This window comes from Syngnathus acus, chromosome 10 (assembly GCF_901709675.1).
Source record: "Syngnathus acus chromosome 10, fSynAcu1.2, whole genome shotgun sequence".
Lineage (NCBI taxonomy): Eukaryota > Metazoa > Chordata > Actinopteri > Syngnathiformes > Syngnathidae > Syngnathus > Syngnathus acus.
In genome coordinates this window covers 7,497,362-7,522,218 of record NC_051095.1, presented here as the reverse complement: position 1 = coordinate 7,522,218, position 24,857 = coordinate 7,497,362, and the positions used below count along the sequence as shown (strand labels likewise).

Here is a 24,857-nt window from a genome sequence, read left to right as displayed (position 1 = left end):
CCTAGTCTTGTTGTTTTTTTAGCAGCCTACGGCATATATAAAAATGTAATTTATTTTATGATTAATATCTCTATTAACATCATAGTATAATGTCTATTGAAGTGGGGCAAAAAGTCTCAAAAACTGCTTAGGTCTGTACACAATATTCAATTGCTTATATTTGATGTTTTTATGGAGTAGAAGAGTGTTATGATTTTAAAATTTGCTAACAAAACAAAAATCCTCTACATTTTGCTTTATTGCCCCTCCTCCATGTTTGGACACCCCTCTGTGTGCAACTACTTTGGCACCTTCTGATTGTATTTGGGGGTGACCCAAGATCAGCCGTCAAGGTTGAGCCGGCGGATTGCGTAACATCCAAGACACTTTAGCACCTGTCAGTTTGCCAGAAAGTCTGAATTTGCACCGACAGATTTAGAGTCATGAGTGGCAGGGTCGGGATTACTTGTTGCAATGGGAATTATTTCACAAGTTTGAATTGAACTTTTATCTTCTGCCAAGCTTCCATTAATGGAACAGACGACTTTCATCTTTTATTTTTTATTTTAACACATCTCATCCTAGATATCCTACTTGTCCTGGTGTCCCCAAAGGTTCTACTGTTGGTTCTGTTAAATTTATTTTATTTCAGTGCTAAGTGGTGTAGATTAATGCAAGGGTGCAGTTCTCAGAAAACATTTATTTATTTATTTATTTATTTATTCATTTAAACATTGATGAGTAAGAAAAAAAATGGTCTCCAGTGGAAAGGGCACGTTTCTCATCCAAGGCAAAAGGGCAGGTGCTTGAGCAGATGCCCGCCAGTGAGTTAAAGATGTCAAATCAGACATTTGTGCACTTCTAGTATTAATAGTTAAGCACTAGTTATTATCTGGCAGAATTTTATCATTCACTTTTTTCCAGTGAATTCTAATAAAATCGTTTTGATTATTTATTTGAGATCCTACTTGGACACTCAATTGTCTTACTATTGAGGGCAAAGGTTGGTTTGGTATTACGACAGTGCTCTGGTCGTTCTGCACGTATGCTCATTTGCCTAATTAGGCAAAAAAGAAAAGAAAAAGGCATACTAGTACAGTTGGATTATGTATTTATTGGGATATGGGATACTGCACATTCTCAAACGACTTTCCGTAGCTGGCAATTATCAATCCTATCCAATTTGAGACCAATCCATCAAAAATGCTCGCAGGACCTCTTGCAAGTAGCTTTGTGTATTTCTCCTCGTGTCAATTACAAGATACGTTTTTTTCAGTATTTTTTAATGTATTCATGGCGTGGGGAAAACACACGCTAATCAATCCCGAAAGAAATTAAGAAATTGTTCGTAGTTACACCAAAAAACCTGTAGGTGACGCCCTCCCCTTGAAGTGCCACGCGGCCTTGGCTCAGCCAATCACAGCGCGGCGTTCAAGTAGTCCGTTTGCCAAACTTTACTGCTTCTCTCCTGCCTTCCTTGTGTTTTCCGACTTGGGCTCGCTAACGTCCTCTTTTCGCCACCTGATTTCGCGATGCTATCGGAGCGAGGGGGCAGCCTTTCGCTCCATGTTCGGACTCGGGGCCGAGCGAGGCTGTGGTGAGGAGGAGAAGGTGGGGAAGGACGAGGAAAAGATGTTTGGATGGCGCGTGTCCATCGCGGTGACGCTGGGCCTGCTTTGGTACTTGACCGACTCTGGTCGAACTCTCGCTCAGTATTTTGTTTGTTTCTTCTTCCTTTGCCTTTCTACGCCGCTTTTGCTAGCCAATAGCGGCCGGGAAAGCAGCACGCAAACCGACGACGACCCTTTGCAGGTGAACCAATAAACGCTAGTAATAACAATCCCTAATAATTTACGGTTAGACTTGTGCTGGCAAGTAACGACGTACAAATAGTTGAGTAAAGCCAGGCAGAAAATATGTTGCCAAGTACTCACGCGATGTTCTCGCACATGTTTTAAACCTGTTCGATTTTTAACTATCTGTGGAACACTAGTAAAATACTGAACAAGCATGAAAGTAACTTATTCTTTTTTAAATCAGAAATACAAGAACTTCATTTAATGATTGATATTTGCATTTTCTGCAATGTACAAGGCAAACTAGTTTAAGTCTTTTTGTTTATTTTTGAGTATTGTATTGTGATTTATGTCTTGTTGTCGTGGACAAAATGAAAAACAGAAAACTCTCAGAAAGAAATACTGACATTGGACATGTATCCATAGCTTTCCTTACATGTTTAACTTATTACCATACATTTCTTGGGCAAGTGGAATATTGAAGTCTAGCTCGTGGCCCTCTTGACCTTTCATTTTCCCCCCTAGGAGTCTCTTGAGCAGTGCTTGAGTAGCGACTTACTAACTTCAGAACAGGACGACATGGACTCCGGAGGCTCGCTTGGGTGCCGCTATCCTCATGTCAAAAAATCTCTACAGCACGGTGAGTGGTTTCATGCAGTTTTCCCCAAACTTTATTGATCTGATGTTAAAATTTACATTCGAAAAATCCCACTCTCAGAAAGTATGCAAATCAAATATTAGCACGAATCTCAAAAATCGTCTTTTTTTTTTTTCAAAAAGTATTTGAATCAAGGCGGTTGTGGTCGATTCTCTTCTCGTTGTGTTATGGCAGCAAATGCAGTGTCGTGTTGTGACTTGACACACTTCAAGGAGGTCATGTTACTTTCATTTAGGAGGGGCATCCAGGAATAAAAGAGGGAATACCCCACCTACCAAAAAGATTGTGTTATCGGATAAGCTTGAACGGGAAGTAACATGCCTGCTTTGCATGCTTCACCGACAGCGCCCTTAATAAATGTCTCTTTACGACTCAGCCGCAGCGGAAGTCCTAACTTTGAGTGGGAAAATAATGGCGCTTGTAACCACGATTAGTGTCCTCGTAAAATCAAAACACTTGTAAATTTGGTTTGTTCTTTTGTCCTCATGATGTATTTGTCCGCACGTTGTCCCTGTCAGATGATTAACAGGAAGATGTAAAAAAAAAATTAACTTTTGTTTCATCGATCCACTTTCTATTGAAAGAGTCTAGGATGGTTTTATTTTTACGTTCTCAAAATTCATCATATTCCCAATACATAACATTTTGCACTTGTTTAAAGATTCTTGACCTTTGCTTTACCTGTTTATTTCCCTTGAATTTTGTTGTGTGTGTGTGCGTCTCCGCAGTGTTTCATTGCGCCTACGCTCGGCTGGTGTTGCCGTGGTACCACGTTCCGGAGCCGTGCGAACGCCAGCCGCTGCGCCGGGCGATGGCCGTGGAATTTGACTCCGTCATCGACAGCATTATCCGGCACACGCGGGACTTAGACGTGTGCCAAGTGGCGGTGGGCTCCATTCGCATTCTTACGCAGCACTTGCATGACGCCAAGCAGCCCGACAGGTGAACAGAACCTCACGAGTTGAATTTGGATGGTTTTAAGCATACTCTCACAAGGGAATTTTTACATTTTATGAGTCCATGAGCTCACATATTAGCGCACAGTGCTACTGACCTTAATATAATTATGTTAAATTGATGAACCTTCCCCCCCTTTCAATAATTATGACTGTAATCTACTGAATTTATGCCAGTATATCATTTCAGCATGAACACAGTTTGCGACATTTTTCCTTGGGGCTGTGAAATTTCTCTCGTGTAAAATAAGTGCCTTGGGAACACTGCTCAATGGCGAATGGGGCTCCAAATCCCACCAAATTAAAATTCATGTGCGGCTTGCTGTGCTGGAGGCTGTGCTGTGCATTATTTTACCCCCCCCAAAAAAATATTGCTGCCTCAGCTGCTCTTTGCTCTCAATAACGTGCCTATAAATACCTCCGGATGTTTTACGTCCATGAATAATTTACCGCGCTTTATTGGATTTTACCTGCAGTGATAGCTGTTTTCCCGACGAAAAGATGTTTTAAAAGTGGCATGCTGACGATTTAGCACGTAGGATTTTTTTTGATATATAGCTTTGCGGGTCAATTATTAATCCGGGGATGCTTTTTACTGAGATCTTGTTTTTCTGATCGTCAGGGATCTTTTGTTGAGCTGCCGCGCCGAGGAGATGGCGCTGCTCCGCGAGCTCTCGGACGCTCTGGTACGGAACCTGCTGCCTGAGCACCTGTGGGGCCAACAATTGGCCCGTTGTGCTTTGACTGAGATTGTTGCATTGAAGGGTAAGAACGTGTCGTTTAAAACCACAACATAAAATCTCAATCGTTTGGTCTCGTGCAAGTTTTTTGCGATTGCACTGCATTTATTTGTACAACAAAAGCCTTTTATGGCCATAATTGAAGAATTATCGCCCAAGTGCAGGCTGCTTCTATTTCTGTTGGCTTGCACCCAAAGAAGTATTGATGAAACATTTATGCCGCATAATTGAGTTGGCAGTATCGCGTGGCAAAAACATTAATGCTGTTTCTGTCAGTTGTAATTAGCCCAAGGGCTTTGATTGATTGGAGGCACTTAAAAAAATAAAAAAGAGGGAGATTTGTGCCATTTGTTTGGGACTGTACAATACATTAGCAGCCCATCATACTGTTTTGAATGTGTACAGTCTTTGTGTTGTTTTCAACACAAAATAACAAATCGTCTTTACTCGCAACTCATTTGCATAATTAAGCTGCAATATGATTTGTTTTTGACACAAGAAAAGATAAATTCAAACTAATATGAGTACTAATCCGCCCACTTGGACTGGCCAATTAATCATTTTTTTTGTCGCTTAATTTGAGTTTATTGCTCAAAAGGATTTTAATTTTTCTGCGTCAGATGTGCGTCCTCACAGATGTACATCGCTTGCACTAACAATGTGGTGGCAAACAAGATAGTCATTTTGCAGAGATTGTTGTATAACATAACTTAGCTGGTTTGGTGATTATAAACCGTCAAACGTGGCATGATACTTTTAACACCCTTAAAACAAAGATTGCTTCAAAATTTGTACCGGTGCCACAAATGGATTACAATATCGTGGGAAATCACGCCACAGTTAAATTCAGCTTTTTTCCCCCCCTTGTACACAGTTAAGTGTTGGTGAATGAGTGAGTGTTTTTAAACCCCCCCCCCCCCCCCCCCTCAGGTTTGGGCCTGTTGGTGACATGGCTCTCTGACCCTGACAACTTGAACCAGCTGGTGGTGAGCCAGCTTGACAGCGTCTCTGCAAAAAGTTCTACGGAAGAGCTGAGCGCTTCTGACCCGGATCAAGCCTCTCTGACTTCGCAGGAGGACGACAGCGCTCATATGCGAGTTGCCGCCGTCACTCCACGCACGGCTTGATTCGCTGGGTTGTTATCATCGGTAGGCGTTTGTGCATACTGACTGCCTTTTCTCTGTTTTTGTAGAAACATGGAAGGAATGGAAGAGTCTACCAGAACCAGGATCAAGGGCAAGGGTAAAGGTCGGTTTCAAGTTGGAAGCTTCATTTTATGTATTTATTCCACGGCTGAAATTTAGTGAAAAGCTGACAAGGTCACACAAAAGAGAAGTCAACATTGTTGATTGAAACATCCAAATGTTCAACCAAACTTATTAATTGCCAAGTCTGCCAGCTTCTATTTGACCCTAGCTGCACTTTGGAAGTTGGATACGCTTATGACAATGAGTGGGTGAATGCCCAACAGGCACACGTTCACATCATGTCAATATCCATGAAGACTGAAAAACCGTGATACATATCATGAAACTGTATCGTGCTTATTGAATGTTTTTTTTCCTAATAGTCTGGAACTATTTCTAATTAGAAATGATGAAATGCGAGCAGTAGGTTTGCTAACATTTGTCAAAATGACATGCTGACTACATAAAAACCTTTTGATCGATGAGGCAGCACTAGCACTTTAAGAAAAATGAGAGATACTGTTAAAAAAAAAAAGTGCACGCAAGGACACAGTTCAGATAAAATTTTCTTCTCATATATTCAGTTGAGAAAACAATAAATGCTCCAGTTGTTGGGAATGACAGATGTAAACATCTGCAAGCGCAGGAACTTCTCACAAAGTCATCCAATGGAACCGTTTCTTGGGTTCCCAAACACATTTGAATTGAATTTGTGCTGCTAGCTGCAAATCAAAGTAGCATGGTTAGATGAGAAGGATGGGCAAGTCAGGACAAGGTTGAATTTTATTCCTATTGCAACCTTGAGGAAAAGCATATTTCATTGAAAGGTTGTTTTCAATTGGGAAGATGACAGCGACATCAGGAAGCGCAGATGGCCTCATTTATTCTTATTTGTATTGTGAACACAGGACCGGTTTAATCAGTAGCCGCGTGCTGTTGTCTTTATTTGTGACATGTTTGTACTAGCGGGCCTTTCACGCTTTAATTAGTTTCTCCGTTGTTTGTCCAAGCGGCTAATATCAACTCATTTATTTGGCGGCGTCACAGCAGCGACATGGAGTGAAATAAAGCAAATAACGATCCGCTAGTAATGAGCCTTGCGCATATTTATGCAACACCACCACCCCGAGTTTACATCATGTGTACAAACAAGCGGCCTAATAAGATGTATTTGTATGCACATCATGAGCATGTTGGATCATTTATCAGGCGTCTTACTGCAAAGTTATGCATCGGAACACATTTGTTGCAAGGTCAAAGTAGACTTCGTTGCGTCTAATCTTTCTAATAAAAGCACAGGGGCCTGCTTCTGTTTATTCACATTCACATCTGTCCACATGTTTTCTAATCTACAACTCAGGCAACAAGTTAAAGGCGGGCTGGTCCAAATTTGTGGACAAGATGAAGACTAAGAAGGCTAAGAAGAAGAAGATGATGAAAAAGCTGGAGCAGGAGTTGGTCATGAGGATCATGGCCGCCCAGGGAGAAGCATCCAATGAAGACGAAGTCAGCAGCCGGGAAGGCTCCGTGCACAGCCAGCACGACTCTGAAAGGGTTGGGCTTCCCCATTCGTTGCTAATCGCTAGCAAATGCTGCCATCTAAATAGTCGACGTTTTAGTTGTGTTAAAGCCCACTCTGACGTAGGGATGTTTTGGTTTACGTGTCTTGGCTCAATAAAGGATGTAAAACACGAATGTAGGAGACAATACAGTAACTAGGGAGTGATTTTGCCATACCTGGCCGACTCATTTTTGATTTGTGGCCAAACCCCATTAGGAGGACAGCGATCTGGAGAACTACCTGACAAGCGTCCAAGAGGACATGATGGAATTCAAGCTGTCTTATGAAATGTGGCGCGTCGGCCGCTGGGCTGTCAGCATCCCTCATGTGAGTTCTAAATATCACTGACAGTCTGGAATGTCCTGCGGGGTCTGTTATTTGTCAGCAGAGGCTCTGTGAATGCTTGTTCTTGAGTAGGTGTGGTTTTTTTTTTGTTTTTTTTTCCAGTCTCGCTCTCTCGTTGCAGGCTGAGTGGCAAAATGAGGAGCTAATCTTCACAGTTCACCTGGAGGAGAGGGACAGCCCTGAGAACCTACAGTGGGACATCAAGAAAACCTACACGGATGTCATCTATTTCAGAAACAGGTGGCAGGTAAATGGGAATGCTCCACATCTCGCGGATCAGATCTTTTGCTTGAAGCCAATCATTTGAATCAAACCTCAGTTTTGGGTTCAGAACACTTTGTGTTTTTTTCCAGGACTCCACCAGCTTGTCCAGTATTTTGGAGGTCAACGAGCTGGAGGTCAGTGACGAGGCCAAAGAAGAAGCAAAAGTTTCCGTGGAGTACTTTCTTCAGGTGACATTAAGAAAAAATCACTTGAAATGTGTTAGTCCTGACTCATGTTTTTATTTTCCTTGCCAGGAATTAATTTCTGACACCCTGATTGGACACACGCAACCAGTGTTCCAGTTCCTCTGTCCACTGGACAAGCTGCTAAATGAAGAGCAGCATTACGGAGGCGTTTGGGGCCTGCTGAGCGGCTTGGCCTACTTCCTGACACCCGGGCAAGAAGACGAAGAGGTAACATTGTTCATTTGAGGTATTTCATGACAACACTGGTTTAGTCTTTGTGACCTTATCAAATGGACTGACAATGGACACGTATGTAGTAAAAATGTAATCCAGAAAGAAACATTACCAGACCACAAATGTCCAAAATGTTGGTAATATTAAATAATATTATTGGCGATATAGTGGGAAATGCAGTTTACTTGCCACCCCAAAATCAGACTTTATGAAAAAAAAACATTTCAATGCAGCTTTATATTGTCACTCAAGTCCAAATGTAGACAGTATATCTTGTTTTATCTTACAGCGCCTTGCTGAAGTGACCCGCACTTGAATGCCAGACACTGTTTGATTTGTTCTGAACAAGGACTAGGCTGCACCCAAAGTCATCAAAAGAGCCACTCATGCTCGGACAGTATTTTTATGCCGGTTGTTTGTATTGTCCCGCTGAGATCTCGCAATGCGCCGCATGCACACAGCGGAGAAGCAGTGAAGGGAATGAGGTGGGGGTGGTGGTGGCGGGGGGGACGAGCAAATAAACTAATATTTTGACGTGTCTGTAGGGGATACACAGTGCACCATGTGTTTGCAGGGGCAAAACTGCTTAAGTAAAAATGCTTTAATCACCAGTTACAATGCCCAGATAATTTATTTGAGATATTTCTCACGGGTAAGACGTAGTCTTTATCATAAACAAGCAAACATGTTTTGTTTTTTGTTTTTTTTTTATCATATTGGTTTTGCTCAGGAATAATTGAGTGTAATAGAAATTACACACCCAAGAGACATTAGGGGAAATTCGAACTCGAATACACTCTGTGGAACTAAGTGAGTGTTTTTTTTGTTTTGTAAGTAATGAAGTGCTTCACATGCTGAGAGGATTGGAAAAGCCAAATTGCCTTTAAAGGAGCCCGAAGATGTTAAATCAACTTTTTGTCACCCAAAAGTGGTAAAATAGCAGTTCTTTTGGGCTGCTGAATTTTTAGAGTGAGGACAAGCTCAAGTCCGATCGTGGACCCAAAACTGGATATTGTCTTTCCAAAATGAGTCTTGTGTCTGTTTTAGTCCATGCTGCTTGAACCCAAGTTGACTATCTTTCCAGAGCTCAACTCTGCCAAAGGAAACCTCCAAAGAAATCCTCACAACAGCAGAAGGATCGGAGACCTTTCGCAGCTCCTCTGAGACGAGCTGCACCGCTACTGGCGTTTCATATCCCACCATCGTCATCTCCTCGTGCGAGACGCCCGAGAGAGACGTTGAAGAAACTGAAAAGGAACGGCGCCCGTCTTTAGGCTCAGACTCTCCCAGCGGAAGCTGTTCCCAGGAAAAAGGGGAGGATTTTGAGGATCCTTTAGCGCACTTTAAAATGATCCTCAGGGGACTCACCCGATCCAGATCGCAAGACTCTCTGGCCTCTGCCAAAAACAACAGCGACGAGGAGTTGGAGTATGCGCCAAGCTGTAGTCGAGAAGGAGGCCTTCACGGGGAGGATGCCGCCAATGGACCGTCGTGGTTTCATTTCAATGCCAGGTTTGCGAACCCTTAACTACTTGCTCCACTAATTGGGAGAATAAATTGAGACAGCAAAAAAATCTGCCAATAATTGATGCCCCGCCCCATAGGGGGATTTGTAACTGCACAAGATGCTGGCAAAACACTGAAAACATGTACCATAAAGCTTCTTTTTTTACCTGTTGTTAAACTACTAGAAGTAAGTATAAAATGTTGACTGACTTGGTTGTTTGGCTTCTAAAGGGCTAAGAAGGAGAAGACAAGCCCCAGGGTGTCCTGCGGGAGTAACAAATCCAAAGGGAAGGAGCAGGCACTCTCGGCTAGGGGGGACGAGCCACAGTGTGCGAGAAGTCAAGGCACCTGGGAGCGGCTGGAGGCCACCAAAGCCATTTTTGATCTGCTCAAAGAAATTTCAGGTTTGTTCCTTTTAATAGGAAAGCCCAGCGACTAACCTGTCAGTCTCGCTTCCCCTTTGGTGTGACGCTTCCACGTGCTCCACTAACCCTGTTGTTGTCTTCATAGGAAACTCCATTCTCATTAACATATTTGACGCCATTTTGAAACCCGTCATGCCCATTTTGAAAAAGTGAGTGTGGTCTCCACTTCCCCGCTGCTTGCGTCCCGCCGTCTTCTGACGCCAATGGTCTTTGCAGGAAAGTCAACTCCTTCTTGAACAGAATGAACCCGAGCGAGGAGCAGATGGCGGCGTACATCCAAACTCTGTGCGACAAAGCGTGGCCGCAGACCCCCGCGGCCGCTTCGCCGCCACCCCCTCGCACAGATGAGGAAAAAAGCGAGACTCGAGAGCGGGCGCACCACCTCATCAGCGCTCGATGTAGGCACCTCGCCCCACCTCAATTTACATTCGTTCCTCATTTGATAGAGATTTTATGTAGTGGACGGCAATCGGTAAAGAGTCAACTCAAAATCTCTTTAAAGCGATTGGTGTGTAAATGAGTGATTGATTCCAACCTTAATGTTCTTCCCCCTCACTCTTGGTAGATTCGCACTATCTGGTCCTCAAGAAGACGGACATGGAGACCGTTTTCAATCTCTTTCAGGACACTCAGAACAACAAAGCACTCGTTTATGTAAGTAACGTTCAAATGTCATTATCCTTGTCACGAAATTTGGGTTTGGAACAAGGTTAAATGTTTAAAAGTTGAATTCTTGATTAGGGTTTTAAAGTCGATAAGTAGTGAGGATTCAGATGAGGCTTTCAACATGTTGAGTTTTTACTATGTTATAATCAGGAATGCAATGTGGAAGTTTATTGCACATTCTATTTAGTTTTTTTGTCTTTTTTTTTTTTTTTTTAGATGCTCTTGTCATTCCTCCTGCGAGAATTATTCCCTCATGAGCATTCTATGAATCGGAGTGCTGCCGCCCTGCAGAACGTAACCAACCTCATTGCCTGATCTGTGAAAGTCTTTTTAATGCTGCTTTTTTTTTTTTATATATTATGTATAATTATTTATTGAACGCCCTGAAATGCCTTAAAAACTTTGAGATCGCATCAGTGCCAGTCAACACTTTCTGATTGTATTTACCTCAAATTAAACATGAATGTAAATTTTACATCAGATTTTGTTTGAATTGAATACGTTTTTTTTTTTTTGTAATTCATGTTGTTCACCTCAAAGAAGATGTTTCATTTCGTTCACATTTATATTGTAATATTTGGTGTCACTTTTTCACTTGTGAGTCGTTAGACTTTTTGTATCCTGATCGGCAGGACTTATTTCCACCTCAAGATGTCAATCACATAAACAGAAAACTTGAAAAATGTCAAATGTGAACTTTTTTTTTCTTTAAATGTCAATCTTTCAATGTTGTTTTTAAATAAAACAAAGATTCCACTTTTATTTTTGTTTGAATATTGAGATTGATGGTAATCTAGGTGGAAGTGATTACGTAACCTCAGGAAAAGGTCATTGTCACAGTTAAATCGCAATTCAATTGGAATTTGAACCACATCACATTTTTTTGCCACCACTGCCGCCTCTGTTTTGGATAATGAAGAATTCCATTCGACATACCTCATAGTTCAGCAGAAGAAATGTTTTCATTAATTTAGCACTTTTCATAACCATAGTCAATTTCTATCCGGGCAAAAAGTGGAACATAAGAAATAAATGATTGTGCATGAAGTGAGCCTGCGTATGGAAGTGAGAAAACAACAAACCACAATAAAAGCATGCATAATAAATGAGCCGAGCATTAGAGGTATTCACACATTTTTTTTCCGGCACAGGGCAAAACGAATGTTTTTTCAGTCCAAGCCAGAACAGTTGCGTTCAGGCTTTTTAATTATGAAAATGTATCAGATTTAATTGTGGGATTATTTGGGTTCAGGTCACCAGAGGAAGATTATTAGAAGGAGGTGATTATTCATTTTTGTATTAGTTTTTGTTTTGCCTCTGTGGCCAAGCAGCAAAATTTGAGTTATGAGGGGCTCAATTGGATGCCTATGTGTTTGTGCATATAAGGTTTCGATTTGTTTACATGGGTCGAAATATACACACAGGGAGGGCCAGTGGTGGAGTCAAACCTACACACGCCTAACTGTGAGGCAGACGTGCTAACCAGTGCACCAACGAGCCGCCTAGTGTGTGTGCAAAAAAACAAAATCCAGCGATGGGTCAACTAATGAAAATTTATTTTTCATTCCCAGACTGTAGCTGACATTTTACGAGTTTCTTCTGCGGATGTCAGAGTACAGGAAGCACTAAATAGTAACCATGAACTAAATATGTGCACATGAATAAGGTGGCCTTGGTGGAAGGTGAATTAAATCCATCCAATCCATTTTCTACTTCTCTTATACTCGTGAGGTTAGCTAGCGGCTGAGCTGGAGTCAATCGCAGTAAATTGCATCATGGAACTTGAAACTGCCATGGGAACCACTGCAGTTGCCCATTTTCCTGCAGAAAGGCATGTTTTTGAATGACCATGGGAGTCTCAAAATAGCATTTGAATAATTTCATGATCCACTGAGACTGATGCTTCACTTTTCAATATTAAACAGCTCAAAAAGTGCGCTTGAACATTGACAGACTCTGCAGAAAGTAGGTAGTACTTTGCCAGGGGTGCCAAGAAAAAGAGAATGTTATTAAACATCTTTCATGGAATACTACTAGATTTAAATTAAAATGGAACTAAATGCCAATGTTGTAGTTACTCCTCCCTGCCTGCGAGTGGCGGTGTAGAAACAAACGACGGCAAATAGACGAGCGAAGTGCTATTCCAACATGTCTGCCCCCTGAAGGAGAGACAGAAACAGAAACACGAGCATTGTGAAAGCACAGGACGACGAGCAGGTAGGTCCTCTACTTCATATCGTTTCTTTTGTGCTGGACTCATCTTGCTTTCTGTTAGGTTAAAGCGTCCGCTGTCGGTTCGTGGATTTGGTTAGTGAACGTGATGGTGACGTCCGTCCGGCGTGTGACGTCCAATGTGACTGAAGCAGCTCGTTGAATTCCAATAGAAAACCTAAACACGAACTCAATGTGTCTTCCCCAATGAATGTGTTTGCATTTTATCAGGAAGGGCGTATTGTTTCCTCATTTCTTACACGTATGATGCCCCAATGAATAAGTGTTGTCACGGAGAACGTGCTTTCCACAATTCTCATCCTATATTCAGACTAACTGTCATCACCACCACAATTGTAGAGGACATTTTATTTTGGTATACAGTAATCCCTCGCTATATCACGGTTTACCTTTCACGGCCTCGCTGCTTCACGGATTTTCTTCACAGTGAATTGAGGTATGGCTTCAGATGAAAAAGACTACAGAGCAGGGTCAGGCCGCAGAGGCGCATTATATAGTACGCACTGATGATTAAAATGATTATTTTACTGTAGTTATCCAGAAGAAAGTGTTTACCTCTCTTTGTTAAACAAATGCTTGGGCCTGAAAAACAAAATTTGTTCTTTGGTTTCAATGTTATATCTGTATAATAATGGTAAAAATAAATAAAGGTTTCTACTTCACGGATTTCACCTATCACCGGATCTTTTCGGAACGTAATCCCAGCGAAAAACGAGGGCTTACTGTATATCTTTTGACTCATTTGAGTTACCCTACTACCAGATGTGCTCAGTAGAGGACACCCTGGACATCCCAATGTTATTTAAAGTGTTTGGATTGAAATGTCAAAAGGTGTGTTCGATGACTCAGGAACATTAGAGTAAAATGCTCGTGTGCATATTTTTGGCCTCTGTGTCATCATGTCACATCAGTTTGTGCTTGCATGTGATTTTGGCTAATACCATTGATGAGCTTTGTTTACTACTGGAACCAGTTATCTATGTAACATTGGTTTATAATTGTGTACATGCTAGAAGCATGATGTTGAGTCTTTAGCATCCTCTCAGTTTTAATTGCTTTAACGCCATCTTGTGGACTCTATGGGCAGTTACAAATGGGATTTTTGCTGTTCGCGGCAGGGCTCGGTTCCAATACTTTCCAAGTAGCTTATTGAGTAGTACCTCATGTATTGCATTGCGTGTATTGTATGTATTACCTTTTGTATTTAATTTTTGACTGCTTGCTCTTGTGTAGTCTACTAGTGTGTAACAATTAACCTTTAGTTAGGATACTCGTGCAGCAAATAACACTTGTAAATCTCAGTTGTTCTCCTTGCGAGCCTAGTCATCCTAATAGTTGACCAGTAACCTATGCAAACACTCACAAGAGTAAAGGAGTGTAGTATAATCCGTGAGACGTAGTATATACGTGATACAATATTGTGTAATAAAAATAACCAAGGTCCCAGCATTGACCCCTGGGGGACACCAGTGGCATTTATACTTTTAATGTAGATCAATAGAGAGATCAATTCACTCTTTTGTACAGAGATATAATTTTCCAATGATTTTCCTCTAATGACATTTTCTCCAATTTTATTTTGAACAAACACGTCGTATAAAATCAATAAACAATGCTAAGGATCGTTTTCAAACGGCTTCTCATACCTCTGGGGCTGCTGTCACACGTGGCCTGGTGCCTGGTGAAGAAGAACACCTTCAAAGATAGAATTTGATCATGTCAGAGGCTTTGTGTAGCCACAAGTCGCCCTGAGATGACGAATGCCCCTCTAGAGAATTGAATCACTGATATGGCCTGCTGGATCGCGCTTCCTCTTGCGCCATCCTGCTTGAATATGTTCAAGCATAGAGAAACCCTGCTTACCTCAGTTGCATCTTCATTTTTCCTCTCGACTCCATTCTGCACCTTGTGTAAATCTGCTTCCACTCTTAGGATTAATTCGGCTCATCCTGCCATGCATCACACGAAGATGACGAATATATCAGCAACAGGTCCGTCTGCCTGAAGAAAGCAGTCTGCTGTTGAATTCTGGCTTATAATGGCAATGCAATCCATAGAATTAAACTTAAATACAAAAAATTTCACACAAAAAAAACGTCATTGTATTTATTGAAAGTCCACTAGCTTAATACTTAAGTGTGGGGGGAAAACTCAAAGCATCTTTCCATATTGAAATGTATGGAAATGCCTTGAATCCATTCCAGAAATCAACCCCAACATTTTTTAATGTGTATTTTGATGAGAAAAACCAACTCTACGATATTGTGATTTATAAAAAAAAAAAACTTTTCTCTGTAATGTGTCAAATTTAAATGACATTTATTTTTCCATTACAGGGACTATAACTTTGAAATCCCATCTACAATTTAGCAGTCTGCTTAAAATAATGTGGTTTGACACCTACAATTTGGTGATTTTTGCAGTTTTATTTGGAAGTGTATTTTCCAGAAAGTTAAATATTTTGGAGGTTGAACTGAACTTAGATTCTCCCTTTGAGAGAAAGGCATGACAGGCACCCGTCATGCTGCTCATCCACCATAGTTGCTGTTTGTCAAATATGATAGCAGGGGAGGAAATGCAATTCCGAGAAGACAGTAAAGCAAGCAGCCACCCTGGAGAGATGACGCTTGCATGGCTGATTCGAGTTGCGGGGCGGGGGTAGGCGGGTGGGGGGAGTCCTTGTTTGATCTCGGGAGGTCGCCCAAGTGTTGCTACTGGAGTCAAAACCTTTTGCACAACCGTGCTGAGGATCCGTGCGCTCCCGAGATGTTTTATTTCTCTGCCGTGGTTTCCTAACAAATAGCAAAGCGGACGAGTGTAACGTGCAAAAACGGCTCTATCTTTTACGATGTCTTTTTGGACCAGAGTAGATGTTGATGAAATTGAGGGGCGACCTTTGCTAATGTTTTTGTGAGGCTGCGCTCAAAAGCACCCGTAAAACCAATTTTGTCTATTAATTCAATCGTGCTGTAGTTGCTTTACAAGAGGTGGCGGTTTGCAACAGAGAGGATAACAATGTCCTCCTTGACAGCGTAGTTGCTGAAATAACAAATGTTCCTCAGCGTGAATCATAGCAATACAGTGGGACCGAAGATGTCTCAGAAAATCACGTTTTTGTTTTACGGATTTTATAAGAGCTACTATCAGCTGATTATTTGGTCAGGCCACTCTTTCAACATGATGGAATTACTGTCTGAATCGATGTGTAAACCAAGATTCACCGCATAATCATTATCTTCTACTCAAAACCTGTGCTGAGCTCAAATCCAAGGTGACACAACACCACCATCTACAGGGATCTGCTTAGCATTACACCTACCAGCTGAAGATTTGTCGACGTATTCATAAACAGTTGTTATCTACAAGAAGTGAATGAGTTAAAAGCATGAAGAAAACGCTAGTGGGGGCTGGAAGTGAATCATGACATTTGAATGCGGAAAATTGATTTGCCGTACGAGTAAACCGAGTTAAAGGGGCTTGGTCGCGGAGCAAATTAAACTCAGTCAAGGTGTACCTCTGCATATTGATGAATGGTAACTGCGACGGAGTTGAAAAGCGCCAGAGATGGAGGGTAAAAGCAGGTCTTCTCAACCGACAGCCTTTTGAAGAGTTGACTGCCCTTCGGCACCTGCCATCCCATAATCAAAAGCCGAAGCTTGATGAATGCTAACCCAGTGGAGCAGCGGCGTGATCGTCATTAGAGCCCGCCGCTGTATACAAGCGCTTCTCCACGCCGCCAATCATGAGCCTCCGCTCTGTAATATATTCCTCTCTTTGGTTAGCGTGTTAAAAGCTCCTGGCCCCGATTAATAAACACCTGCCCTCTAAGAAAATGTGACTTCCCGGAATCCCTCGCTGCCGGCCAAGGTCCCTGCTCGCGCTGACGATCGTGCTGCCGGTAGACATTTAGTAGTCAAGTCTCTCAGTCGTTCATTGTGTCTCTAATGACATTCAAGAATTTGTGCAAAGATCGGCAATGACACAGGATTGCTTTTATAATTTTGTTATTTTCCTACCGGTATCCAAGGACAACAGCGTGTCTCCAAGGCTTTTTAGCCCTTTCCTCTCCGCCTCCCATCGGCAAGCCTCAAATGTACACTATTATTGTGTTGTGTCTCAATCCACCCATTTTCTCTTGTCTTAATTCCCTTCAACTGAAATGTGAATAGGAGCCACTTTTTCTTACCATGTCAATAAAATGAATAGCTGAGTGCAAATTGCTTCTTATGGTCATGATTTGTTTAAAAACATAATGCCTCAAGTGGAATTTACTAAGTGGGGATAAAGTAAATGTCCTTGAGCAAAATCCATAACTGTTACCTGACACCGGGAATACACTGAAAATGTATCACTGGCGATAGGTAGAAATTTGCAAAATAAAGAGCATGCTGGCTTTGCAAAACAGACCCATAAAAAAGAGAATTCAACGCTGAGATACGAGTTTAATTTGTTCCATGATCCATAACTTGACTTCTTACTCAAAACACTTGAATCTCAACTCATCTTTCCCCTTTGAAAAAACAAAAATGTAGAAATGTGAATTTCAATGAAGAGAAAATGACACTCATTTGTATTCTACTTAAAAATAATACAGGATCGTCATAACGAAATAGAATTGAATTGAATAGCGACACGCGTCATTTGAAAATGTACTGTAATGATGTTTGCGTGCATATGGAAATGTTTAACTGTCCAACAAGTATTAAACCAACTTTTAAATGGCTAGTCAATAAATCTTGGTCGTGCATCAACGCTTTTGTCATTTTGTACTTTGCTTGGCCTCTCGCGGTAAGCTAGCATGAAGTGGGTTTGCAAACTCGGATGTTGAACCAGGTTAGCGTAGCGCTGGCTAGCTGGTACAAAAGGATAGATTTAAAATTGGACCAAAAGCAAAACATATTTAGGGGTCAGCCAGTGGCCAAGGCAGGTCAAGGAATCCTCTGAGTTGATTTAAACAGAAAAATAATAGCAAATGGGGATTTTGGGTGGCTGGACGATCTCTCGTAAAAAACCAAAACCAAAACAACCAAAATGGTGGCTTACGAAAGACGAACCGTGTTATCGTGGGAGTTCACTTTAAAGTACATCAATCATAGATGCCAGATAATAAAGATGGATTATTCCAGCGATTTCACAGTCACGTTTAGCGAGGGAAAAAATCCAACTAATCTATATTTTTAATCTTTAAGGCAGCCTGCATTGATGGGTCTCGTAAACGTTTCATACGATGCGGATGAAACTTCCACAGTGTGAATATTAATGTTGCAGTGCTGCGAAGCAAGTTTTATTTATTAAGCAGCACAGCTGGTCTCTCCCGCCTCCACACTACTTTCATGTTTTAGCTTTACATTTAAAGTTAGATATCAGACATTAGAATGGGAAAAATCTCTGGGAACACACGCTGAGCACAGCGGTCATCATCTCACCGGCTGGAAATTCTCTTTTCCTTTTCTGAGGCAGGGGGGCTGTTTTTTCCGTGTCAGTGACATGTGGATTTCAGCGCTGCCCCCGACCCCACTGAGGAAGCTACTGTTTTAAAAAAAAAAAAAAAAAAAAAAAAAAAACATGACCAATCTTTGTTTTTTTGCACTGATTTGCCTTAATGGAAATGAAAGAGTATGAATATTTGATGTCTGGATGTGGTTTGCTCCCAAGCAGTTCAAGTTGCCCAATGTCACGTTTTAATGTTAGCTAATTTAATCAAGCCTATATTTGCTTGTTTTAACAGATTATAATCGCTCCAAAGGTGGATATCTCCATTATCTGCCATTCATTTGAATTTCTGTTTTTTTTAATTTTATTACATTTGTATGAATCTTCATTTCAACTCCTCAATTCTACCTGTTGGTCTTTCATATAACATTAGTTGGTAACCGAGAAGCAGCGAGAAGAAATCAGGTTCACGATTGTGCCGGCAAGCATCTGTTAGTTTAAAGCATCCCCTTGACATGTAAATAAAACCACCAATTTACTTTGGTTGGTGGTCTCCTTGAAGAGGATTCCAAAAAAAAAAAAAGTGCCTAATTGCCCAAACAAGACACAGCGGCAGGCCTCACTAGTGCAATTAAGCTCACCGTTTTTAATTACGAGCTGATTAATCTCTCTAAAATGAGGCCTGTCCTTGAATTGCACTGCTTTTCCAATTAGTTTTCCAGCGGCAATAGCTTTTACACCCGTGTGAAAAGCCTTTTTGTAATATCGCCCGGCGCTTGTAACAAATAGCTCGTAATAAAAGAGCAACCAGCAGGGCGGGGCGGGGTGCCTCGGATCGCCGTGCGACGCCAAGTATATTGGCGACAGGTGCCGTGTTTCCCCAACCGCCACCTCATTTTTGCTGCTTTTATTGACTTGTTTACTTGGATCTTTCTGGCACCGGCCATTTGACAATTGACTGGGGGAGGAGGGTTGAATGCTGTGGGAAAATCATTTACATTTTCATTTGGAGGTACAAAAGGAGCGTTGTGCTTTGCGGTCACGCTCGCCCAAATTCATTAGCAATGTTTCACCTTTGTAAAAAATGCAAAATAATGAGGGTTGAATCATATGTCAATATTTGAGCTGCACTTAGCATTTGACCCTCTGGTTTTGCCGTAGAGCTTGCAGTGCAGATTGCTTTCTGCGGTGTTAAAAAAAGACCGTAAAACTTTCTGCCTTCCGGCCTCAGCGTTTTTGCGGAAGCACGGCAATATCATTGCTGTCAGGCAACAACTCAATGTCCAAACATGGGTATCTTCATATTTCCCCACAAATGGATCATAAGGACCAATCCCCACATGGTTTGTTGTTTTCACAAATGAATGTAATGTGCTGAAAACAGCTCAATAGAAAATCTATCATCTCTCTTGGAGTCTGTTTGAAAAGTTTTTCTGTGTGAACGATGGCGAGTGAAAATAGTTAGGTTAGTTACTCTGTCTGTTTCGTTAAGAATGGATTTCTGCAACGCTTCGGTGCAGAATGAACTGGTGAGCTCCAAAGATATGTGCAGATAATTCTGGAAGATGATACAAATGTGTGGCTGGCGGCGGCAACGCGTCTGAAACATTTTAACCACCTACCGTGTAATTAATTACCTCACCAATTTTATTTCTTTATTTATTCATTTATTTATTTATTACTTTATTCATTCATTTATTTATTACTTTATTTATTTATTTATTCTGTCATTATTTTTCCACAGGTGGTAAGGACAATGGTGGCCCCATAACCCCGCCCCCTTACGCTCTCCTCCTGTAAATACTTAAAAGCGCACCTTGTCTCAAATGCGATTACATTCATGTGTCGTGGTTTACAGCGTTGTTGTGTGCCACTCAAGGTAATGAGCATCCAACATTGTGTTCAGAAACACACAAAATGCTCGACACTGCTTTGTTGGAGAACAATGTTATTGTTGCCGACACTTTACGTAATGTGCACACATCACTTATTTACGTTGCTTTTCTTTTCATGCAAGTGCTGCTGTTTTTTTCCTGCGGGGAGCTTCACAAAAATATAAGTTTCTTTTTAAAAAAAAATACTTTGAACTGTGAATCCGTCTTTATCGCAGGGGATAGTTTCAAATCGGAGACCGTAGCCGAAGAGAACTTTTTCACAGTTCATGCCTTTCCCAACAAGTTATTAGAACACTTTTTAAAGTATTCCTTTGAGCTGACTTTCATGCTGTCAACAAAATGGGTGACTATCATACAAACATCACTTTGTGCAACCAAAAAGAAGACTCTCGCTCAAACAGTTCTCCAAAGAAAAGGTAAAAAGGTGCTTGATTCAAGACAGTTAGCGTTCTTAAAACTGAGATTTAACGAAGAATAGTATGAAAGGTTAAGATCATTAAAAAACTTCAATCAAGCACACAGCAGGAACACATTCAACAGAAAAGAAAAAAAAACCCTGCATATTTCAACACAAAAAATGCTCAACTTAATATAATTATGTCCAGCAAAAATTTGCTAGCTTTATGCTAACTTTGCGAAAGACCATAGACAGATTAACGTAAATAAGCATCAATGTCACAATAATTATAAAACTTTCAACGGATTTGCAGTCATGGACATTTCTATTCATCAACTTGAAATAGGGACGTGCAGCTCTCCGCCAAAACCCGAATGGATACGAATTTTGTTGGGTTGCGATACGTTTCAAAGAAGGTTCGACATTAAAAACGCCACTGACGTTCAACTCGAGCCATGCAGTCAGCGTCACTCATCGCGTCTCTCAGTTGTATATCTGCAAAGAATTATTTTGCCGACAAATGCCCTTTCTCAGTCTTACGTGGTTTTACGTATTCCCCACGATATTCGTATCAACGAAAGCGATGAACCGTTGACGAGCCAAGACAACATTGAAAGGGCTCACAAACAATCGATGGATTCTCTAGGACAGAGAAAAATAGTAACTCGCCGCCATTAGAAGGACTTCCCATCAAGTCATGAGTCTCTGTTCGAAGCATTTTTCTCACCTCCGCTTTTGGTAATAAGGCAGTGATTTTTCTGCCGACGTTTCCATCAAGCCCGGTTTGGACAAAGTGCATTAACGCTGCACTTTTGCTTCACGGGCAACCCGGCCGGGAAGTGCCACGGGACGAGAGCATGTCGTTTCTGTCTTATTCCGTTCAGCTTCCTGCCACTTTGATTGGATTGTTCCCGTGCACAACAGCTCTGATTGCTGCTCATTTTGCAGCCTGATAGCATGTTTGCCGCGTGGCCTCTATCCTTTGAATGTAATGTAAATTCCGCCGTGACAAAGCGTGCTCCGAGTGCACTCGTGTTATGTAGGTCACCTCTTCACCGCTTCACTCGTCGTGATGCCTCGTTTCATTTAGCGGCGCATTGAACCCCTCGCTCGCTTTTAGCAGTTGCACTCTCAACTGGAGTTGAGAGGACACTTTTTTGAGGTCCTTCTCAGACCGTTCATTGCCTTAGATCTCAAGTAGATTAAAATTGGGTTGAACCATTAATCCGGTCAGATTGACCTGGCAATGTAGCAGAATTCTGTTTGGAAGTTGTAAATGTTCATTTTGGTCAGCTGGTTGGCTTTATTTCATTTTTCTCAAAAAACAATCACTTATTAAATCACAATATTGAGGAAACCAAAATTCCAAAATCATTCAGCGCCGGAATAAAAGCACTCTTTGATGCTTCACCGAACAAGCCTGCAATTGTTATTTCTGCCCCAGTTTTCTTCCACTGTGATGTTTATTTTCTGCCAGTTAGCGTTCGACGCCTCTGCGCTGTCTGCTGGCAGACTTGATCTGAGCCGCCGGGCACTTTTTCCTTCACTCAAGTAGCTTAGTTGCTAAATGGTTCCCGTGTAGCTACGGCTGACGAAAATCGCCTCATTGTGTTCTGCCGTTTTCCTGCTCTTTTGTTAGTAACTCGGCAACAGTCTGCATCTGGCGAGTGGTCTCCCCTCTGTTGATCTAATTGGATCCCCTCTGCTGCTCATGATCAAGCGTCACTATAACACTCCATCCCTCACCCCTTCTTATTTTTATCGAATGCCCAACACCGACCCAAATTGCATAGCTCAACCTTAAAACTTCTATTTGTCCCCCGGCTCGCTTCATTGATCTTTTCTTTTTTCTCTCGCTCTCTCTCTCTCTCTCTCTCTCTCTTTTTTTTTTTTTTTATTTAAATGGCTGTGCTTGTATCACTTTGATTCCATCAGAGGATTACGAGGGTGCGTTTATATGTTCGGGCTCTCCCTGGGGAAAAGCCACGGGTCCAGGCTTTTCTCCCCACTCGACTAAATCTTCTAATTTGGTTTTTGAAGTGTGATTGGGGGCGGATCTCTCTTTAGGGTTCACGCATGACAGAACTGACACTCCCATGCTGCCTTCACTTGTTGGTTTTGTTATTTTACGGCCATTCAGATAGATAGAGGTATTTAACTTTTTAATTTGGATTTCAAAACATTTATACTTGGGGCTGTTCTTCACTTCCATTGGCAATTTATTCCATTCGCTTGCGGCATTACAGCTAAATTCTGCTTGAGCACGTTTGCTTTGAAACTCGGGCACCACTAAGAGTCTGCAGATTTCAAAGTACAGTTGAGTTTATTTTCAATTATCATTTCTTCGGACCCAAAGCAACTAATGGCGAAAACGGTCAAAGTAAAAACGGCGTGTAAAGTACAAGTGGGCGCCATACTTCATGTTTTGGAGTTTACGTAAATCTTTCCAAAATTCAAAGAACTTTTCCCGGGTTTAACTTGCAGTTTTGGTGTTGAAAGTACTTTCTGTTATCCTCAGTCCCACATGCTTGGCACTTAACTCCCCGCTGATGGGAGTTTAGCGGTGACACGTATCAAAAAAATGAGGTGAGGTGTTTCAATCCTGCCATCTATCTGTCTGTGACAGATGAAGAATCTGACACTGCTGCTTATCCACACCTTCGCCACCTCGGGCAACTCCAGCTCTCGCTGTGCCGATCGAAGACAATGATATATATTTTTTAATTACTCGCCTGCTGCGGCAGGATGGAAAGGCGCCGCATTTGCCTGTGGCTTTTGCTATTGACGTTTTTGAAGTTGATGATGTTTCAATGAGCCCCGTGTGTAAATCAGTTGCTGCGCTTGTATTATGAAGCCATGCTAATTTGCTGTGTTGTCATTTCAGAGGCTGTGTTCTCTTATTGGCTCGCTGGCAAACTAGAAAAATGTCAAAGATTTCCAAGGCCGCCAAGACTGTAAAGAAGTTGGACGTGAGCGGCGTGATCCGAGCTATCGTGAGGTCGGGACAAGCCACACCTGGGCCCCCGCTGGGTCCTATCCTCGGACAGGTTGGTTTTGTTTGTTTCTCCCAGTAAAACACACATAGAAAAAAATAATTGTTTAGATTATTGTATATTTAAAAACCAACAAGTTAGAAAAAATACATTTAGCGTAATTTTCGGACTATAAGTCGCACCAGCTAAAATTCATGATTCAGTGTACAAAATATTTGAAAAAAGTAGCGGCTTATAGTCTGAAATTTACGGTAATCATATTGCTAACTTAGGTGAGTTAATGCAAATTAGCATTGATTTTACAGTCAATAAACCTTCAGAAATTGCCTCTTCAACACACAGATATGGCTTAATGCTAAAGTAGAAAGCAAAATACTTTTCACCGGCTAACAGAAGTTAGCATTGGTATTTTGGTATTTCTAACTGTTCAATCAACTACTACATTAACGAAGCACCAACACGTGAAAAAAAAAAAAAAAAATAATAGTATTTGAACACCAAAAGATTCAACCAAATCAGGCAGTATCACAGCTATAGCGCTGCCTCTTCTTCTTGCTCTCGTCTTCATCTTATGCTGCTCGCCATATTGTGGTACAACCTGGTATTGCACCCAAGACATGCAATTCAAACATGCTTAAAAGCCACAAAAAAAAAAAGAAATAAAACAATGGTTGTACTAGGTTCATCTTGTTTTTTCTTTTTCAATTACTTCACTGGTTCTTCTATATCAAACAATTTTCTTTAGGTTCATTTACCTGATAAGGACACTCTGATGAAGGCGGAAGAACCCGCCGAAACATGTCAGGTAAATGAACCTAAAGAAAATTGTTTGATATAGAAGAACCAGTGAAGTAAATAAAACAATGGTTTAAAATCTGCGATTTAACCGAGGTGCAAATGATGAAGAGCAATATAGCAGGGCTTTAATAATATTTAGTAAATCGTAATGATATCACCTGACCTTCTACTCACATCTCTTAATAATTGCGGACCACAACCTGATCTTTCAATTTTGCAATTCACGCAATCGTCTCAGCCTTCACTCGGCCTTTTTTCCATCATGCTTTCCTTACTGCCGTTATTCTAGTTGCACATGTCCTTCGGGCCCCTATCGACAATAGCCTCACGCATTCTGCATCTGAATCACGAACGGCACCAGTCCGTATTCCTCTCGATATATTTGACACTTTAGAAAATCAGTTTATTCCCGTACACTCTCTTTTAAACCACATGTCTTTCCTCATTAAAATAGATGAAAAGGCCATTAATAGGTTCCAGCACCATGACAAAAAAAAAACCTTCAACCAAATGTTTGGCGTCTTTTAATTAGGAAAATAGCATTTTACAATATTGAAGTTTAAAAAATACAGTCACTTAATAATATCATTGGATAGATTGTAAAGAA

The 24,857-nt window shown here is 41.3% G+C and overlaps 2 protein-coding genes across 4 annotated transcripts in view; both read left to right on the top strand.

Annotated features, from left to right (window-relative positions):
- The first annotated feature begins 1,414 nt into the window (after nucleotides 1-1,414).
- si:rp71-46j2.7 lies at nucleotides 1,415-10,976 on the top strand. 3 transcript variants are annotated; one of them, XM_037262200.1, is made up of 18 exons: nucleotides 1,417-1,658; nucleotides 1,749-1,791; nucleotides 2,301-2,415; nucleotides 3,162-3,375; nucleotides 4,012-4,154; nucleotides 5,060-5,222; nucleotides 5,322-5,377; nucleotides 6,677-6,870; nucleotides 7,094-7,204; nucleotides 7,344-7,469; nucleotides 7,576-7,674; nucleotides 7,741-7,899; nucleotides 8,990-9,417; nucleotides 9,643-9,815; nucleotides 9,922-9,985; nucleotides 10,053-10,234; nucleotides 10,402-10,490; nucleotides 10,719-10,976. In XM_037262200.1, the coding sequence occupies exons 1-18, from the start codon at nucleotides 1,546-1,548 to the stop codon at nucleotides 10,815-10,817; spliced, it is 2,571 nt and encodes an 856-aa protein (XP_037118095.1). In that variant the 5' UTR covers nucleotides 1,417-1,545; the 3' UTR covers nucleotides 10,818-10,976. The 3 variants fall into 3 exon arrangements, with proteins under 3 accessions (XP_037118096.1, XP_037118095.1, XP_037118094.1); XM_037262199.1 differs by having other exon boundaries at nucleotides 1,417-1,791; XM_037262201.1 differs by lacking the exons at nucleotides 9,922-9,985; nucleotides 10,402-10,490; nucleotides 10,719-10,976 and having other exon boundaries at nucleotides 1,415-1,791; nucleotides 10,053-10,170.
- A 1,648-nt stretch (nucleotides 10,977-12,624) lies between these two features.
- The window catches only part of mrpl11 (mitochondrial ribosomal protein L11), a 34,390-nt gene continuing 22,157 nt past the window's right edge, over nucleotides 12,625-24,857 (top strand). The window contains exons 1-2 of the mRNA XM_037262040.1: nucleotides 12,625-12,719; nucleotides 23,344-23,506. Of these exons, the coding sequence (XP_037117935.1) occupies nucleotides 23,384-23,506 (123 nt within the window). The 5' untranslated portion in view covers nucleotides 12,625-12,719; nucleotides 23,344-23,383. The remainder of the gene's footprint in view (nucleotides 12,720-23,343; nucleotides 23,507-24,857) is intronic.

Coding starts and splice junctions, on each gene's coding strand:
- si:rp71-46j2.7 (XM_037262199.1), top strand. CDS start 1,546: ATGTTCGGACTCGGGGCCGAGCGAGGCTGTGGTGAGGAGGAGAAGGTG. Junction 3,376..4,011: donor GACGCCAAGCAGCCCGACAG/GTGAACAGAACC, acceptor TCTGATCGTCAG/GGATCTTTTGTTGAGCTGCC. Junction 4,155..5,059: donor TGAGATTGTTGCATTGAAGG/GTAAGAACGTGT, acceptor CCCCCCCCTCAG/GTTTGGGCCTGTTGGTGACA.